General features: G+C 33.9%; 1 protein-coding gene across 4 annotated transcripts; it reads right to left on the bottom strand.

Moving 5' to 3' along the window:
- Positions 1–728: 728 nt before the first annotated feature.
- Su(var)2-10 (E3 SUMO-protein ligase Su(var)2-10) lies at positions 729–20,588 on the bottom strand. 4 transcript variants are annotated; one of them, XM_088272803.1, is made up of 9 exons: positions 20,384–20,588; positions 17,249–17,384; positions 12,492–12,785; positions 10,793–10,894; positions 9,724–9,964; positions 7,360–7,594; positions 5,651–5,823; positions 4,169–4,396; positions 729–2,467 (listed from the first exon to the last, which is right to left on the bottom strand). In XM_088272803.1, exons 1-9 carry the CDS (start codon positions 20,419–20,421, stop codon positions 2,247–2,249), a joined length of 1,668 nt encoding a protein of 555 aa, XP_088128929.1. In that variant the 5' UTR covers positions 20,422–20,588; the 3' UTR covers positions 729–2,246. The 4 variants fall into 4 exon arrangements, with proteins under 4 accessions (XP_088128929.1, XP_088128926.1, XP_088128930.1 ...); XM_088272804.1 differs by having other exon boundaries at positions 1,490–2,467; positions 4,169–4,348; positions 20,384–20,575; XM_088272800.1 differs by lacking the exons at positions 17,249–17,384; positions 20,384–20,588 and adding an exon at positions 13,701–14,118.
- Positions 20,589–21,452: the final 864 nt, after the last annotated feature.

The raw sequence follows: 21,452 nt of genomic DNA, 5'->3' as shown, positions 1-21,452 counted from the left end.
GTAACGTGTTACGTTACGACGGAATGGCTCCGGTCAGTCTTCACCCTTAGGGATATATGAACAATAGATGGAGAAACATCCAGACCAATTGAATATGAATCATTCATAATTAATTTTGCAAAAGGCGAGAATTGAATCTTCTTCTTCTTTCTGTGCCACTTCTAACGAAGATCGGCGATCATCATGGCTATCTTCACTTTAGATGCTGCAGCTTGGAACAGAGATTTGGTGCTTCTGTGATACAATTTCTCATTCAAATGTCCATTTAAGTATGCCACATCGTCTGACCTATTGATTGGCAGATAGTGACCGGAAATAAGGGTGAAACAGGATATATACTTAAAAAACTGATAAGGTGCATGTTTTTTTGAAATATGGTTTCTCACATACATTGATTATTATGTGTGTGTGTAACTTAAAAATCTTTAAGGGACTCGTAGAGTACAGTGTATAACTTACACAAGCTTTTACTAATATAGAAATGCTCTCCCGAGTGGCCTAGACATTACAGTTATTAACACTCATCATTCATTTTGTGTAATACCACTCAAAAACTCTACTCACGACTTAAATCACATAGTCAAAACAGTCGTAAAGTAGAGTTATTGAGTGGTATTAAACAAAGTAAACTATCAATGATATGGAGAGTGTTTAAAAAAAAAGTTTAAAAAAAAAATTTAAATACAAAATTAGTTATTCTTTTTTTGTTATCTACTGATCCTTCTCCATTTCTTTTCCACTTAGCAATAATGTCCTTCACCTCCATGTGTATCCCTTCAGATATATTCCACTTCTATTTTTAATAATCAGGAGCGCAGAACTGATAACCTCGTCTTCATGTAAATGACTATCAACTTCAGTTATATGCGTTGATCTAACACAGTGCCCCATGCACAACAGGGTGCGTATAGGGGTAAAAAAAATATCCCTTGCATCTCCATTTTTAAAAAAAATTAAGCAAAGCTTATGACAAATCAAGTAAACTAAATCAATGTATTTTTTCGGCAATCTTTCATAGGATTTTTAAGATATAAAACTAAATACATAATAAGTGGCACTGTCCCGACACGAAAACACATTATCGCAACTTCCACAGAGTGTTTACATATTCAAACAATTAATTCTGGATTAAGGAAAAAATGTATTCACCACTTTAATATTCACATTGCGTAATCTTTTGAACACAAGCACTATCCGATAAAACAATTCAATTCCACCATTTAGCTTCATTTGGAGATTCATTAATTTGTCACGGATAATAAAGAAGTGAAACCTTTGCTTTCCCTCCCCCCCAAGCCCAGTCTGGACGCGAATAAAATTGTCTTTCAGTGACTTTTTTATTCTGCGATTGAAATATTTGGTTCAATAAAATACAGGACACCCGGCTTTTGGTCTACTTTATATTTAGTTTACGACACTCACTTAGGTTATTCCGAAAGTTTGTGGTCTGATATCAAAGCTATAGGCCAAAAAAAAAACAACTGGAATCGCTAACTACTTCAAATTTGTTTATTGTCCATTTAAGAAAAGACTCTAACTCAAAAGGTAAAAATTCAGGATTTTTTTTATCAAGATCTCAATAAAATAAAATCCAACAACTTTACTTATTTCTAGTGATTTTTTATGCCGTTTTAGGGGAAAATTTTTAAATCTATTAAATCATTCTAAATTTTCTCGATCTCCCTGTAAAACATGGTGAATCAATTATTTTTTATCTATACATTTCAATTTTAATATTACTTAGTAGATACCACTATTTCTAAGAATCTATTGTGACACGTGTTTTAAATGATGTGGAATGCATCGAATAGGTTTTAAGAAATAGTGGCGTTTACCAAGTAACACTTGAATTAATTTTGTCCCTGCCTTGATGTGATGCTGAATGCATCGATGTCACGTGTCACATTAGATTTTAAGAAATAATGGTATTTACTAAGTAAAATTTATTAAGACAATATTTTGCATATTGTCTCAACAGAAACCTATCTACATACATAGATATGGATGACAATCTCAGGCCAGGGGGGCGGTTTATCTCTGAGAAGTATTGTTTATTTTAACGACCTACAGTCACAAATCAGAAAGAGAAAATTTAGCGTATTGTCTCAACAGAAACCTATCTATATACATAGTTACGGTTCACGATCTCAGGCCAGGGGGGGCGGAGTCTCTGCCCTAGAGTCGCAGGGCGGCCTAGTATCTGTGTTGAGGGGGGTGGAGTCTCTGTCCTAGAGTCGCAGGGCGGCCTAGTATCTGTGCTGAGGGGGGGGCGGGGGCGTCCACAGAGAGGGGCGGGCCAGGGAGGCCTGGTGCGCCGGCAGGGGCAGCGGGGAGGCGGCCGGGGAGGGGGTCCCCGTGGGGGGCGGAGAGGGGGAGTCCAGGGAGATGATGGTGGAGGGGGCGGCGAGCGGTGCGGAAGACGCGGCCACCGGAGGCGAGGGACTCGTGTAACCTGAACTCGAGACGTCTGTAAAAAAAATATTTATTTAAAAATTTCAGAGGATATGTCGCTCACTCCTCTCAAGAACGTCATAAATCAAAATACTTGATTTCTCAGGAGAACGTTTTTAACGTAGAACGAGAAAGTTTAAAAATATAATACAATGTATTAAAAATAAATATCAAGCCACTTATTGAACTTTTTACTGTGCAACAGATCCTTTTAGGTAAAACCTGAAGGTTTTTTCTCAATTTGAAAAATTTGATTTTGTTTATTTAAAAAAAATAATTAAACAATACCTTTTCTTCAAAATGCAAAAACAACACTTTCTGCCCTGTAGTGGTTAAATATTAAGTTAAAAATATGCCACTTTTGCTGGGATATAGTACATTTTTTGGGCATTCCAAAAACATGCACAAGTGAAAATTGACGATTTTTGATTTATGACTTTCTTGAAAGGAGTGAGCGATGTATTAATAAAATTTCAGAAAAAATGTATCTTTGTACAATATCTATTTGGCACTTTAAAAACATCAATATTTTTGTGCTCGCTATGAAAAATTATAAAAATAGTATAGTGAAATCTTCAAATATCATGGCAATACATAGAAACGGATTTAATAAAAATATTTAAAAAAGTATTTCGTTTAAAGGTGAGTCGCTGTAGATCAGGGGTATATTAAACCAGAATCCAAGAATCTGGAGTTTGATCGCAGGACTGTTTGATCACCTTGCCTTATATATTAAATGATCAAATAAACACCATGGCAATGCGATGCGGTGTCCTATACATTTTTGCGGCAGTGATGAAAAAAAGAGTACTCAAATAGCTTTGAAACGAAAAAGTAAAAAATATACAATTCTTATAAATTGAGGGGGTAATATCCGCTTACATAAATACAATGAAACCGAGATTTAATTTCCTTTTAAAACTGGGAAAAACTGTTAAATTGAAGTACAGTGGAACCTCTCATAACGAGTAATTCCCATAAGTAATCCAAGCCTTAACTGCCCTACACATACGAATGTACGTGATACACGCGGTTTTTCTTCATCATTCCGCTAATTATTAACTCGCTAATTAATGCGTACCGGATACACTGACAAATTTTTGTCAGGTTTCATACCTGACAATACTTTGTGACAACAAATGTTGTGATTTTTTTGATTGTTTATAAAAAATATGCCTGTAAATAACCTGAAGTTAGGGTGGTTAATATTTGACTAGTAACCATTACCATGTTATTCTTCCTTTCCAAACTTTTGTCCAAGGTGATGGACCCCTAAAATTTTGAGATAGAGACCTTGGAAGAATGATAGAGGCATCGGAAGACCTCAAAAAAGATCCAACGACATCGCCGCTGTGGGGGGTAGAAATTGGCTGCAGCAGCGAGAGACCAAAAAAATGGAAGGAAGAGGGCTATCTATATCCAATCCACAATGACGGGAGCTCAACAAGCTATCCTCCGGCGCTACCATCGCTCAGGGAGGCGTCCTGCCCAACATCTTGGACATGCTCTAGCCCAAGAAGTTCACTTTCCCCCCTTCAGATTCAGCCGATTGACAACGTTTTTCTTTAATATTTTTTTTATCTCTCATTATCATTTTCATATCATAATCCATAACTGTATGAGCACCCTGAGGTAGTTTTTTTTTTTTAAATGGCGGTATGTAAATCATCCAAAATTATTATTATTATTAATATCCAGCAGGCTTAAGAACCATTACCGTTAAACTTCATGTGATCAGCATGCTGTTCACTCTCGGAGCGGGGGGCCTTCCTGCGCAGCGGTACGTTGTCCTCGTCGTCGCTGGTCAGGTCCACCACGGAGGCGCGGGGCTCGGAGTCCCCCTCGGCGGGGAAGGGCGTCGCGCTGTCGGCCCCCGGAGCCACGGCCGCCCGCTTGGCTGCAGGACCACCGCTACAGTTACTACCGTCGCTCAAGGGTATAACCTCTGAGCGGTGCAAATCATAACGGGGCATCAAAGTAAAAGAAAACGATACGGCGGGCATTCCGATAATCTTTTACTCATTTGAACTCCATATAAATAAGAAAAATGATAACTAAATTTTAAATTTTATTCATGTAACTGACATGCCCTGAAGTATTTTTAGCTTGAACTGTCACATCTTAATGTCATAATTGTCCGGAAAATATAATTGACGATGCCAACAGCACTAGACTTTGACTAGTAAAATGTGTATAACATATTACAACAGGTGTTGCAGTTGAAAGGTTTACCTTTAAATAAATTATACTAATGCCGGAAAATAAATTTATGAGTTTTAAGTGATATTAAACGACGCATCACAGGGATTTACCAGTGCCTAGTCAGATCTTTGAAATCATAACATAAGGAAATATGTACGCAGTTAATTCAATTGTGATTTTAGAAATTTTCAAATTTTGTTTACAATATTTGTTTATATCACTTATTAAACCCAAAATTCATCAAAACAATTGGATGACTGATGCACTACAAGTCGTTATAATCACCCAAAATGAGGTGATTTGATGCAGAAATATAATCTGCATAGATAACTCATTTTAAAGATATTTCAAGTCTGATACTGATGATACTCTAGTCTGGGGCAAGTTGTATGGAATCAAAACATGGACTATCTGGCAGGTAGAATGGGAATGACTGAAGGCGTTTGAGATGTGGTGCGACAAACGCATGTCGGGGATTCATTGGTCGCAACAAATAGGGAACAACGAGGTATTAGGTAGGGCTGCGGAGTCTAGATGCTTACTAAATTAATTAACAGTGAGCCAAATTAATAGGGCATAATGCAATATACCTGAGCCTGCTTCTCATGACTGCAGAGAGCATGTGCGAATGCACAAACTACAGAGGACAACCCCGCTTAAACTATATGGACCAAATAAAGATATGTCGGCTGTCCAAACTCAAAACACAGTAAGGGACATTTTTTTTGCAGTACGTTTTTTTTTTGCATTTTTGGACTAAATAGATTCTACTTAGTCCAAAAATGCAAAAAAAAACATGCTACAAAAAAATGTCCCTTACTGTGTTTTAAGTTTGGACAGCCGATGTGCTGTAGCGAGGATAGAGACTGACCATCAAAGAAGCAAACCAATCATCACACGGATTGTAACCCACGAATAAGACTGACGATAAAACGATTGGTCAAGAAAAATAAATAGAATTTAAAATAGTCTACGAATGCAGGCAAATACGGCATACCTAGGTCATCTGGTATAACTTCGATGTTAGTTTTTACATCCTTGATCGGTGAGGTGATGGAATCATCTATCTCTTTCTTGGCGATGTGTGCGCTCCAGGAACCATCCTTGTGCAGCTGTACTTCACAGCAGTCTCCTCCCAGGCGGGGGGAGTTTAGCACTTCTTGGAAATACCTGCGATTGCAATAAGGATACGTGGCTTAGTAATACATAGATACAAATAGTAAGTAAATACCCGTGCAAATCCTCAACTTAGTAAGTATGACAAATACAGTTACTGAATCAATACAATCGAGAGACGAATTGCAAAAAGAATCATACTATTTTTACAAAACTAATTTGTATATCCATGCGTACAGTGAAACCTCCATTTAATAGTTATTTTTCATGGTCCCTTGAAAAAGTTTTGAATATTGTATTGAGGTTCACTAAACCAAGGCTTCACATAGATGAAACATACAAAACATACAAAAATTTTAAAATTTCAGTTTTACCGCATTTTAAAATCATTTTAAAATGTTTGGTATATTCATATTTTTTTATGGCTAATGTAATGGTATCTAATTTTGGGAGTGTTCCAAATTATACAAGCCAATAAAAGTGTAGGTATGTGACCCCAAATGCCTTAGACATTGCTGCTATTCTGCTTATCTAGCCTTCTTTCATACGTTCACATTCGTATACGGCAGCTGTGCCACCAATGATCTTTCACTTACATCACCCGTATTCCAACAAATATATCCAACTTATTATATCTCACCTTAATGTAATTAGCAAATCAAGTTAACATTGCGTCAATATATGAGTGGGAATAGGGGTTAAAGAAAAGAAAAACGTTATCTATACAAAACTGGACAAAAATATCGAAATCTTCTAGTACACAACCATGATACACGATTTACACACAATAAAGGTTTGATAGTCCCAAGAATTAACAGTAAATATGGGAGTCGAACACTGCAATATATCGTTCTGAACATTTTAAATTTGTTGCCGACGGATGTGAGAGGTGAAAATAAAATATGGAACAAAGGCAAAATAAAGAAATGGGTAAATGATCAAGAGTTAATTTTATGAAAATTGTAGAATGTTTATCGTTATTCTTAATTTTTCTGTCTTTTTTGTGTGTATATTAGGTTAAATTGGTTAAAAACAATAAAAAATGTATTAAAAAAAGAACTCCACCGACACACACAAGGTGGCTTGGTGGGTCTCTGCAAAATATATTTTTTAAATATGTTTAAAACTGTTCTTTAAATAAAAAACAAAATAAGGAAATATGATTAAACACCACATGTATATACGGGTTGATTCTTTGTTATTTAAATATTAAAATTGTTATTTAAATATATCGTAGTCATACAGGAGAAAGTGACCAAGTGCATTTTGTACAAAAACGTGATCACTGACTATTTGATATCTTACTAGTTTAATATTGCCCTGAAAAAATACCCAAAGGATTTTTAACTAGGAAGTATAATTTATTGACTCGTTACAAATTACTAACTGCATTGATATTTATTTTTTTCCAAGCAAAAGTGACTTAAATGGCACTCCTGAACATTTTACGTTTTGGTAGTTGGCCACTTTCTACTGTACAAATACGATATGTATACAAATTATGTTAATAAGAAATAAGATCTCAAACTTTTTTGACTAATTTACTAGTGTCTCGAGGAAAGACTCAATACGGTGACAGATAGCACTCACCCATCGACCACCAGGTTGTCGTAGAGTGCGGGTTTGTCACAAACTGGGCAGAGCCAGGTGGGCTTCCTCTCGTTCATCATGAGGAAGAGGGAGGCGTCGAAGCACTGCAGGTGGCCGCAGGTGGCGGGCCGACACGGGCACGACATGCGCATCTTGCCCAGGGGACAGACCAGGGACACCCTCAGCGAAGTGGTGGCGATCTCAGAATCCAAGTCCTCTCGGAGTTTTTCTTTGACTAAAAAAATATTCAAGAGAATCGTTTTAATATTTTATTTATTTCATTTTTGATCAATGTTAACACATTATTGTTGGGCATTTTTTTCATCGAACCCGGCCCTAATTAGTATACTAAGTAGGGTTGTACACATATACATATATCACAAGCAACAGCAAATTCAATTCTGATATGTACAATGTTTTTTGACATCTCTCACACTCTATCAAATACATAGAACGCTTATAAACAAACAGTATGTACAAGACACTGTTAAATCTTTCCCGCAAACAATGTATTAAAATTACGATTATGATGGTACATGTTTTTCTTTGTAAGAATGTAAATATAAAAATAAATAAATTTTCCACAGGGATATTTCAAACAACCATGATTGGTATCATTTTGATGTTGAACAAAGTCATTTTATATTTGCAATTTTATAATAAAAACTATAAATATAATTTTCATATATTTGTCCAATAAGATTTTTTGAATCCTAAAAATACACATTCACTAATATTCAATATATTCAAAACATTATCCCCGACTTGTGAAAATACCCTATTATTATAAAATGGTATATATACCCACAGTAGTTTGTAACTTGATAAAATAAATTATCAAGTTTTATTTTGAAAATTATTTTAAGGTCACAATTTACCAATGACTCATATTTCCTCAGAAAGGCAGGTATGATACATTGCCACTTTTAGAATATCCTTATGTTAGATTACCAGGAAAGATACGTGAGAGCCTAATAATCAAATTTCCCGAGAATTAAGTAATTTTAATAATAGTGATGGGAAGATTTACTGTCAGCATATTAGTGATACAAACACACAGCAAAATGTATGAAAAATGTCAATTTGTTTCCCACTGTTCATATTTAAACATATATTTATTCCCAAAATGTAAAAAATATATATTAATCCTATTAGAGTTTTTACTTTTAAGCATATCTACAAAATACCTAATACGAATTCCATTAGCGCAAAGAAAATTCCATGTGCTAACTATTAACAGATCAAATTAGAAAACAATGTAAACAGGAATACATTCATAATACTATTTTAGCATTTTTTGGGTACTTTTAGTATCTTTATATAAAATTAGCCGACATATTGTACACATAAAATCGGCGCGATCTTATTATCATATTTGAATATTTCAATTTTACTGTTTGTCTTTTAAAAGTCAATCAGTTGATTGGTTTGAAGGGTTATTTTGCAGAAGTAATTTTTTAAATTACATTTACATGTTTATTATTTTTTTTATGTACACACTTCAGACGGGAAAGGTATTCCTACACGTTCGGTCCATCGATGCTTAAGGATGGGAAGGGTATTTTTACCTTCTGCGACGGCCTCATTTCAATAGCAGAATAGAAGGAATCATCCAATGTTTTCATATGAATATTATATAAAAATCTCTTTGTTATGGTTTATATACCAATCTCTATTTTTCTCTTTGTTAAGTCTAAACTATATGTACAAAATTAGCCAGCGGTCCGCAGTCGTAAAAAATACCCATTTGAAATGTGTTAATATATTTTTACTACATATTTGATTAAGGTTCGACGAGTTAGTAACCATGTTACAGCCTTATTCAGTAAAATTAACATATATATTACAAACTAAAATTGAAAGCGTATATATTAAGACAAAAATTATAAAGTAAACAAGAACACTTTTATTAAAGATTCCGCTTCGGAATACCCCTTCAGACACACAAAACAGATTAATATCCAGCGTGATATTGTTCAGCATAACGGCAGATCCTCCTACAGGCATAACCATCGGCAGGTTGATCCTATATAAAGGGATGTGAAACAATCTATGCTGATGCTGTCTTAGATATCTATCGGGAACATCCAGATCAATGTTCCGGATAATTTCAGGATTATCGATCATACCGCGCAGCAATCGATAAAAATGCGTAATCAATTACATATTCCTTCTAGTCTCTAAAGTATTGTAGCCAAGCATACCCTGGAGAAACTCGGTCGGGTAGAGCCAAGGATAATACCTGTACTTTCTCATGTAGAGATACCTCAGAAACTTCTTTTGGACTTAGCTCATGTGGTCCCCAAATCATCGAGCCACTCTCGAGTCACTCTCTACTTCGCACCAAAGAATTAAGAGCCTTACTAAGTGAACGGGTGTAGTCCGAATGCTTGGTCCCCTTGCTCTTGAGTCTGGAGAGGAGCTCCGAGCTGTTGAGTTTGTGCACCAGTGTAACGCTGAGGGCGTAGTTCTTGATGAAGTCGCTGGCCCAGCTGACGCAGATGGTGTTGGCCACCGTGGGACACAGCTTCAGGAGAGCCGTGATGTTCACGGGTCGCGGGGGCCGCTTTGGCTCCACTCCGGGCTTGTTGGTGGGAATAGGGCTCTGGAAAAAACATCCAATTAGTGTTAAATCGAAATAAAATACTACTTTAAAATCATAATATATTGATGCACACTAAAGTATCAATCAAGCTAGGACACAAAACGCCAAACCCTCTTCTAGTCGAACGGAAGGTCTGTTGACGACAGTCAACAGTCCGGCTTCTCCTGAGGAGTTTTACGTGGTTTTCTCCCAACAATGAGCAAATGCTAAGTTTCTGATTGGCCCACAATAGATTATCCCTCCTGTTCCCAACACAGATTAAAATAAAATATATATTTTTTAGATGAAAAAAATCTACTCAATGATCTATAAACCTTGTACACAATAAGCAAGGTAAATAATAAATGCAATTTCCATCTAAAAAAAGTCTAAGCCAAACAGCCCTATAGATGATGGTTATGCCTGTTGGAAAAGCTACAGCTGAGCCAAACAATTTCACTTTGAACAAAACAGATTTCTTCTCCTGTATTAACAAAAATTTTCTCTTTGCCACAATTTAAACCCCACTTATTTCTCTTTATTCATGTTTCTTGCGATATTATAATATGTATATATTGAATATAATATTTGTAATGCATAAATTTTAAACAGGACTTTTATTATTATGGTTTTCATATAAAGATTAACTTTAAAATTTATGTCAGTAAAACAAAAAATAGTTTATGAAAACTAATGATAATGTTATGTTTTATAATATTATCCAAAGACCGTCGGCACACATCTTTATTTACATATTTGTAGGATAGCAATCTCTGCAAGTGTTCTCAAGAAGTACATATGTATGTTTAATACATTAAATTGTTCAAAAGATAAATAAATGACACTTACTGGCAGGGGACAAATTTTTCCATTAACTTTGACACCACAGCTCGGAGGGAAGTAATCTTCCTGTTCACAAGAAGTTTCCACAAGACAAAACCTCAGTTGCACCTGAAAACAAGAAATGCATACAAATACAATAAGAAATTCTTAAATGAAATTTTAAATGGGTCATGCTTTTTCTATTATACATACATATTTTATGCTTGGGTGTGTGTGTGTAATATGTTAAATTTAGTTTTTTCATGTAATTTTTTTTTTAATTATCTCAGTATTGTGTGTGATTGAGTATTTAAGGCCCAATATACGATAAATCGCAATTTAATTTTCTTTAAACCCAGGTAACATTTGATTGTGATTGAAATTTTTGCTTAAAATACAGTTTTCGAATTGTTGAAATAAATTTTTCTTGGAAATAAATACATATACGGTTTTGAAAAGAAAAGAGTTATTGAAAGGGTTATTGTAAAGAGTTATTGTAAAGAGTTAAGGTAAAATGATAAAAATATTTTTTCAAAATATAATATATTCTAAAAAATATCTTATATATATACATATGTATTCATTGAATTTTTTGTGCATGAAATGACGTATGGCTTCTAGCGTTGCCGAACGAGTATGGCCTTAATATAAAAAATTAAGTATTTTCTTCTGATCTACATATTGTGGGTGTACTGGCAAAAAACGTTAACTCAAAAATATGCAATTTTGGCTTAATGATGCAGTATTATAAAGTTTTCATCATTCTATAAACTGGCAAAATACACTAAGTACTTTGAAACGTCATACATATTTATGTGGTTTTAAAAGTGAATTCAACTTCATGTTTAATAGTGGGTATTTTATTCAGGCTAAAAGTTTTGAATAACAGCGATTTTAGAGTTTTTTGCCGGTATACCCAAGATATATAAGCATATAGAAAATTTATAATAATATTATTTTTTGACATCTCATCAAAGATGAAGAAGAATATGGAAGTCTGGGCACTTACGGGGCTGACGACCGTCATAGGCTGGTTTAAGTGATCACTTTACACACATGTAAAATTCACCAATTCTACCCATTATTGACGACCACACTACTCAAATTCTTGGAAGTTCTATATATATATGAACCAATTTAAAAACCTTGTTTTTGAATCACTAGAACTTCACTAAAGACATCTATTGGTGAGATGTAAAGAAGCTTTTTACTAAGCAGAAACTCTTATTTTAGTATGTGTGGTCCGAATCCTGGATTATATTATTATTAGAAACGCCAGAAAGTATCATTTTCATTTTTATTATTCAAGCTTATAATTTGACCAGATATTTTATTTACAACATTTTGAGTGTGTCCAAATACTTGTTCACAAAATATGGATTATCCCCAATTACAGGAGTTATTTTCATATTATTTTTTGACAAAAAATAATATGAAAATAACTCCTGTAATTGGAGATAATCCAGATTTTGTGAACAATTATTTGGACACACTCAAAATGTTGTAAATAAATTATCTGGTCAAATTATAAGCTTGAATAATAAAAATGAAAATGATACTTTCTGAAAAAATTATATGAAAATAACTCCTGTAATTGGGGATAATGCAGATTTTGTGAAAAATTATTTGGACACACTCAAAATGTTGTAAATATTAAATAAATCTTGACAACAATTCAAGGAATTGTTGTCAAGATTTGATAATTGAAATAATCTGGTGGATATACCTGCACGATGTTGTCCAGCTTCTGGTTGACGCCGACATAGTCCCGGCCGGTGGCGATGCTGGTGGCCTGCTGGGGCGTGAGGTAGAAGGAGAACATGGTCTCCTGGATGCGCTGCGTGGTGGTAGGCAGCAGCGAGGAGGGCTTCATGATCTCCCCGAGGATGTCGTAGAAGGGCAGACGCTTGAGCTTCACGTCGGGCAGCACGGGGTAGCTGGGGATGGGCGCCGCGGCCGCCTTAGCCTGCTGCTGGTACTGGTGGTACATACTCTGTGCGTACATCGCATTGTTGCGTGGCTGAAAGAAAACACATTATTATCTAAATACCTTTTTCTTTTAAACGTATAACTCATAAAGTAGATATTTGTAAAAGAAAAACACTTTTTTTTACCACTTAAGTTTATTTTACTATGACGACTAGTTTCGGAAGCTATGCTTCCATCTTCAGGTCTAAATGTAAACATAAGGTTTACAATTAGACCTGAAGCTCCAACTACCTCCTCGGTAGTTGGAGCGCTACATGCAGGGCAGTCAAGAGATAACTGGAGAAGAGTCATTACTTCCACAAGGGTCACAACACTCAGTAATCAAGAATAAGACGGAGAAGAAAAAAGGAATTGGTTTCCAATTGTGTAAATTGTAACAGTAGGTTCAGATAGGTTACATTTTTTCTTATTACTCGTATATATTAACACATTTCGAACAGGTATTTTGTTATGCTTGCGGATGCTTGCGTTTTTGTCACCACTGGCGCCGAAATTTAATAATTATATACACATGGTTAAGACCTTAAAAATGAGATTGGTACATAATATTCATATAATAACATCAAATATGTAATTCCTTCTTTTCTGACATTGAAATAAGGCCGGCGCAGAAGGTGAAAATACTCAAAGCACCTAGACGAATTGAAAATAAATATATCTTGAATTCATTTTGCAATTGGCGGGAATCGAACCCGCAATGCCAGTTTTGCAGCCGAGCATCTACCCAACGATGCCACACGCCTGTGAAACATCAATGACTATAACACAAAAAATAAAATATAAAAAGTTCGATAGTTTTTTTTTTATTTTTCCACATTTAGAGTGCAGATAAACATAAATTTTAAGCCATGTTTGAGGCCACCCACAATGTTTGGAAAATAGTTTTATAACCTACATCAACAATATATCTTGATATTATAAGCTCTACTTACTTGAAATTACTTACTTTATTAAGTGAATTATACACACAAGTTTCATTTACATTTTGCGGTTGGTTTTCGAGTAAAACATTGAGATCTGGGAAATTCGACGGTAAAATATTATTGAATAAAGATGACGTCAGATTGGAATTTGACGAGGACGATGCCGGGTTGAAATTGGTCTCCAAATTAGGCATATTTGTAATTTCCAAGTTCGACTGTTCTTTCATATCCCTAATATATTTATACACAGAATTAACACTTATTTTGAGAGCTAAGGCTATGTTCTTATTTGACATGCCATTATACTTTAACTGACATATTATATTTTTTTCCTCTTCTGACAATTTACTTTTGTAATTACTCATACTGATAACTTATAGAATAACACCAAATAAAAATTACAGTAATTTTTTTTCTTCAATAAAGATGCTCCCATAACCAAGCTCCACAGAGCACTGAGATAAACTAAACAGTTATTCAGCAACATGCTGACCATGTGTCAGGGATATTATGTCTAAGCACAACTGACATAAAAAAGAGACCCTACTCAGGTAAATTTCTTAGAAAACTTTTGTCAGACATATGTTTTTGTAACAATACTTTTTTTTCTTGCAATTATCTAGCCAGAAGTAATTTAATAATGTCGTGGAGTTAAGTAAAAGTAGTACTTTATTAATACATATTTTTAAAAATAATAAATGACATTAATAAAATAATAATTTATTAATTATAATTTTATACAAATTTTAGCTTATGTAAATGAATAAAATAATCCCAATATTTTTTACTCTCTTATCATAATTTATTGTTTTTTTTTTTAATTCATAAAATAATTCATTTAAAAAAAACATAAAAATTTAATATATCGCTCACTCCTTTCAAGAACGTCATTAATCAAAATTCGTCAATTTTCAGTTATGCATGTTTTCGGAATGCCCAGAAAATGTACTATATCCCAGCAAAAGCGGCATATTTTTAACTTAATATTTACCCGCTACAGGGCAGAAAGTGTTGTTTTTGCATTTTTAAGAAAAGGTATTGTTTAATTATATTTTTAAATAAACTAAATATTTTTCAAATGGAGAAAAAACCTTCAGGTTTTACCTAAAACGATATGTTGCACAGTAAAAAGTTCAATAAGTGGCTTGATATTTATTTTTAATACATTGTGTTACATTTTAAAACTTTAAAAACGTTCTCCTGAAAAATCAAGTTTTTTGATTTATGACGTTCTTGAAAGGAGTGAGCGATATGTGTCAATAAATAGTAACTAAACACGAGAATTCAAAAATGACTGGCACTTACTACTATGTACTACTACTACTACTACTACTACCATCATGCCGTTTCCCGCAGGGGTAGGCAGAGAGGATGGAACGCCACACTTTTCTGTCCTGACATACACTGGCACTTAAGTCATATATCTTTAGTTTATCTCGCAGTTTTGTGGTCATCCACACATTGAGTAGGCACTTCTGCAATCGAAATTTGGACATGAATTTTGATTATGTCATAAATATAGCTACGGATCAGGAGTGTGCGTTGACAATTTAAGAAAGGATGCTGACAAAAAACATATTTTACTTATATATTTTACTTGAGAGGTACAAATGGCACAAAGGATATTATTGAAAATTTCGCTATGGTATAGTCTTAAAATCTTAAGTGGTCCTAAAGATAAACACTTAGTTAATCGTCGTAGTGTAGACTTTATAAACAATGTTTATTAGAGTCATTTTTGGATGTAGGTGCATTTTCAAAAACAGATATACATATGTCTTAAAGCGCCTGCGTAGAAAAGGTGACTTGCATAAGATTTGGATTCGATTACAACAGCACCATCTACTAGAATAATTAGCAAGCTAAAGCTAAATCAGAAGGTATGCAGATTGCACATATCAAAATGGATAGGTCGCTAATATGATGAATTAACATGAGCTTATATTTTCTAGTCTCTTCTTACTATGTGCGATCAATACTGGGTTAACTGGGCTGGTCACAGACAAAAGAATTAGGTATTAGAGATTCTTTTGTCCGTGGGTACGGCTAACATCTTAGGATTTATGCATTACTGATGTCAATTAGTTAAGGGTGAAAGCTTTGTAGTGTGGCCTTGCTTGAGTCTAAAATATCATGTTCTATTCAGATGTAAATTTCCAAAAATATTGAGTCAACTTCTCGGGGCAGATAATGACAGAAATATGTACACATACATTGATTAAACAAAAATTTCAAGGTATGCAGAGCATCCACAGCATGTAAGAATGGTACTCTGCTATGGATATACCGAATGGAGTTGTGTTAACACATTTCAGACGGGTGTTTTTTACGCCTGCAGACCGCTTTGAAGATATACATTGGTATATAATATTCATATAGAAACATAACATATGTAATTTATTCTTTTCTGATTTGACTTGAAATGAGGCCAGTGCAGAATTTAAAAGTATCCTTCCCGTCCTTAACACGTTGACTGCCACGGCAATTTTCACAATTTCGGTTTAAAAAGCCTATTTTTTTTTTTTTTTAAAAGAGAAATATTTGTATTTTTATTATTTACACAAATGTTTCAATTTCATATTATTTTTGTGAGCCTAAGCGGCTCATTATTAGAAATAGGTATCAAATTGTGGTAGAATAGGTTCGAACCGAGAAACTCTGACTACAGAGTCCGAGACACTAACCACGGGACCACAACCCGATAATCATATTATATTATTAAAAACTATAATTAACGTAAATTTATTAATAAATTTTCTTTTCATGTAAGCCAGGATTGATTTTTTGTTCTCTTCCCAGAAGCCATCTATCCATATTAGAACTGATATACTAGGAATTTTATCGTTGCACGAATATGGCAAATAAACACAGTACGAGATAACTTGTAGTCGGCGTCCTAGCAAAGAACGCAACCCTAGAGTTACCTCGTAGTTGGTAGTCAACGTATTAAGCATCAATTAACCAAATGGGTATAAATACTCTCTTATGGTAGAGAAAGTCCAAAAGAAGTTTCTGAGGTGTCTCTACATGAGAGAGTACGGCTATTATCCTTGGCTCTACCTGACCGAGTTTCTCCAGGGTATACTTGGCTACAATAGTTTAGAGACTAGAAGAAATGTGTATTTAATTACGCATTTTTTTAAATTGTTGGGCGGCATGATCGATAATCCTGAAATTATCCGGAGCATTGGTCTGTATGTTCCCGATAGTTACCTAAGACAGCGTCGGTATAGATTATTTCACATTCCTATACACAGGAGCAACCTGCCGATGATTATGCCTGTAGAAAGAGCTACCGCTATGTTGAACAATATCTCATTGGATATTGATCAGTTCCATGTGTCTGAAGGAGTTATCCGAAGCAGGATTCTTCTACACCATTAGCAATAGTATTCTTGCATATTTTCGATTTTAATGTATACGCTTTAAATTTTAAGTTTGTAATGTGTATGTTAATTATAAATAAATAAATTGAAACGAATTGAAATTGAAATATCTTTCTCGTCCGAAGTGTGTTAAGATAAGCGAGTGAATATTGACAAAAAGGTATGAAAATAAGAGGAATATTTACAGCCACTGGTAGGGAGACTCGAGCGTCCTGGGCTGCGGAGGTGTAGGCGGGGTGGGGGCTGTACATGGGAGGCTGCGGGCGGCCCCCATCCTTCCCGGCCCCCACTCCTTGGCTCCCCGCCATCTGCTGATTTTGCCTAGAGATTGAAAACAAAATATTGTACTACCATGAAACTACAAGATAATCTACAGCTTATCAGATAATCTATTGCTCCTTTGTCCAAATGTGGTATGTGTTTGATTTTATTTATCAAACACATATCACATTTGGATAAAAGAGCTTTGAGTATCATACAAAAAAGGTACCGTAGAACAGGGCTACTTGAACTTTGATGTGTTACTTGAGCCCAGTACAAAAAAAAATTCAATCTGTATTTGGTCTACAATAATGAACGTATCGACATGATTCATTGTTTCCCTGACAGGTGACACTTATTGTCACGATACTTCGATCGATACCACGATCTTGAGCCCAGTACAAAATTTTTTTTTTTTGTACTGGGCTCAAGTAACACATCAAAGTTCAAGTATATAACTACGGTATATAACCTGCTTCCATTGACCGGGAAGTCAATAAATGATGGACCTATGTTTAAAAGAGCTACCAAAAATGGATATTAGAAATTGGTATGGTGAAATAGATAGTGTTAATGGCTAAATTATCCATGATCGCCATTGAGGTAGTATTTTACGAAAATGGCGCTATATAAATTATCCAAATTTGTTATTTTGTCACAAGTAAAAATAAAGCAAATGTTTCAATGTATGCATCTAGCGCCAATATCGACGGTGTCAGTCTCATGGCTTTGTCCACAGATGGCGCGAATATTTACTCACAACAAAAATTGAAGATGGACTTATTTAAAAATTAAAAATACTAATATAAGTATTCCGAGGTATTATTATATAATTTTAAAAAGATAGATCCGATTGTATGAATATTTTCAAGTTATATAATGAAACGTTGGGGATTTCAAATCCCCCTTTTCGGTCCGGATAGGTTAAGAATATCCATTCAATGTTTTGCCTTCTTTACTTATTTAAGTGCTTTCATAAAATCCTCATGTGTAAATTATGCAGAGAACATCATAGTTAAAGTTTAACTCTAGGTGCATGGTTTACACCTGTGCTATGCAGGCGGGTTTTCTGTAAGGCATCGAACCCTCCAAATGTGGAAAAGATGGTTTTGGTGATGTTTAACTCAAGCAATTATATGGGGGGAAAAGATATAGTATTCCTTTATAAAAATCATGAATATCCCAACAAGTAAGATGTTTTAATGGTTATTAAAAAAAAAAAATGATTTAATGTGTGTCCGTACAAGAGAATCCTATATTTAAAAAATATCCATTAACCAATCAATTTGTTATTTTAAATTGCTTATCGTAGAATAGGTTTCATATTTGAGCATTTAGGCGTTGAATTTTGACTACAATGCTGTAGATCAGGGGTTCCTGACCTTTTTGTACTCTAGAGCAGTGCTCCGCAACCGGTGTGCCGTGGCGTGCTGGTGTGCCGCGAGCCGGATACATGTGTGCCGCGGTCAAATTAATGTATTTCACATTTTATAATTATTCATCATATATATTTAATGCACAATGACAAATTTTTTATTTTTTATTTTCTATTTTTTGAGATGTAGTAAAGAATGATAATTATAATTATAAATTATAACAAAATAATTTTTCAATGGTCTATATTTTTTAGCTTTTGGTGCGCTGCGGAATTCTAGGAAGAATTTTGGTGTATCGTAGTTGTAAAAAGGTTGCGGCACACTGCTTTAGAGGACATTCTAAAATATCGGTAGGGTGGCGGGCGCACCTATTTTTAATCGACAAACTCCTTCCATAACTTCTCATTTTCCGATAATTTATTTTCTGATATTCATAATTTATTAATAAATAAGAAACAAAATGTTAAAAATAAAATAAAATTACGATTCAAATTGCATACAAGCTGAAAAGTGTATTTACAAAACATAAATAAAGTAATAAAAAAACACTTAAATACAAACATAAGAACGTATTTAATAAACCTAGGCACTCAAAAAAATAATAAATACAAATAATTCACATTTTTAATTAATGTTTATGAAAAAATTCTGTATCTGTCGAATAGTGGCGGGCACATACGAATCGTTCCTCGGCCGCCATGGTGCCCGCGGGAACGGGGTTTGGAACCTCTGCTTTAGATTGTTAGGGACATTTGGTGAACGATCAAAATATTTCAATAAAACGGGCAGAATTTGTGATGAACTAACAAACTATTGAATAAATAGAAAAACTAGGATATTTTGAGTAATTGATGCAAGCATCTTCAGAGGTCAATTTATGTGTCACAAATTTTTTTATCGCTTTTTGAGTTCTACAAATGACAGCATTGTAACCTTAATCTTTATGTGAGGTAAAATTATTACCTTGGAGACTTGCATTCACTTAACTTGCATATGTTTGCGTTTAGTATCATAGGATACATATAATATAATAGTTAACAATATATCAACCATGAATTGCTAAATTAGTATTCATTTATATGATAAGAGACCGTGTGAAACAGTTATATATTTGCAACCTTTGCAAGTTTCCTTAAAAATATTGCATGTTCAATCTTTATCAAAAATATTGCATATTTTATCTTGTTCAAATTAGTGTACTAACAAATAGCACACTATTCAAACATCACATCAGCGAAATATATTTTTAAACTTTAGGCAGAGAAATTTATATAAATAACTTTTGAAAGCCGTACCTAGGTAATTCAATGATACTGTATTATTACAGTTATTATTTTATGTAAACAACATCATTGTTTTCTATAATTCATTAAAAATTGACATTACGAAAAAAAAAATTCTGACCCCGATAACCTTTAGTATTTTAGGCATTTAAACTTCATGATTTATCAAATTCGTTTCATATCTTAGATCAGTGTCGTCTACCACATAAATGGATGCAATTTTCTGACACGTCGAAAAACATTATGGGATATTTACAAGACAATATAATCTATTGAATTAAAGCTGATATAAATAACGTTACAGAGAATAATGAATACCAATTTATACTTATAACTAAAATGAAAACAAGGCAGCATACTTTAATTGAACCAAAAACCCATTTTATAAAACGGTTCTTACCATGATATCCCATTAGTGTAATCATAATATCTACTCATTTTGTGTGAAATAAGTCAAACAGATTATATTGGGATTGTTAACCAAAAGATAGACCACAAATTTACGATACACGACAAAATATTTAATTGTTTTAATGTTATGATTTTTATTTTCACAGGAAGCTGTAGGACAGACAACAAACCATAGAAATTTATAGAAGTTTTGTGAAAATAGATTGGTATTACCATCTTCTGTGTTATCACACAAAAAAACATTTTCCCTACAATACCTGTAAAATGTTTTTTTACATCCACTGATTAACATATTATTTTTACTGGCAACATTAATGAATTACGTATTTGTATGTACTTTGAAAATACGGGTGGATTTGAATTTATAAATTATCTACAAAACTATGATAACATTTAAGTAGTCGCATATTAGATTCAGACAAATTTATCTGTTAAAGTTTTCAATTTATATTTTTTTAATCTTGTAATTGTTTTAAAATAAGTTTCTGAGACAGGGATTTTTTCAAACAAAAAAGGTCCTGGAACTCACTTCATGTCAAGTTTTTACTTAAAAAAATATATTCAAATATCATTAAAATATTCCTTACGATTCCATATTTTATCATATTGACGAATTATATAAATATAGATTGTAATTACGTAAACTTAAACATTGTTTCGTCTAATTGATTTTCAAAATTAAATTAAAATTAAAAAAAGGTGCCGCAACGCCATTACATGGAAAAAAGAGCCTTGCACTTACATAGATATCACATACTATTAAGTAATCATTAACATATCTGTAGGATTGAAAAAAATGAGACGACTTTTATGGTGTGAATAAATTTAGGTATTTTACATTATAAGATGTGGGTGTACGACAGGTCCAGCCGCACAAGAACTCGCTCTAAAAATAGCCCCCCCCCCTCGCCAACAGAATTCTTAATAAAAGATACCTTTATACCAGAAAAAAATCTTAACCAGGTCAAAGGTCTTTTTTAATCGTCAGCCTCGCAAAAGTTTTGGCAATAAGCTTTGCGTTTGCTTGCTTTTGCTAGAGACACCACTAGCAAATATTA

The sequence above is a fragment of the Brachycentrus maculatus genome, unplaced genomic scaffold (assembly GCF_059751285.1).
Source record: "Brachycentrus maculatus isolate JH-2025_06_01 unplaced genomic scaffold, ASM5975128v1 h1tg000527l, whole genome shotgun sequence".
Taxonomy (NCBI): Eukaryota; Metazoa; Arthropoda; class Insecta; order Trichoptera; family Brachycentridae; genus Brachycentrus; species Brachycentrus maculatus.
Note: the sequence above shows the minus strand (reverse complement) of the source record. Positions and strands in the feature narration are given on the sequence as shown.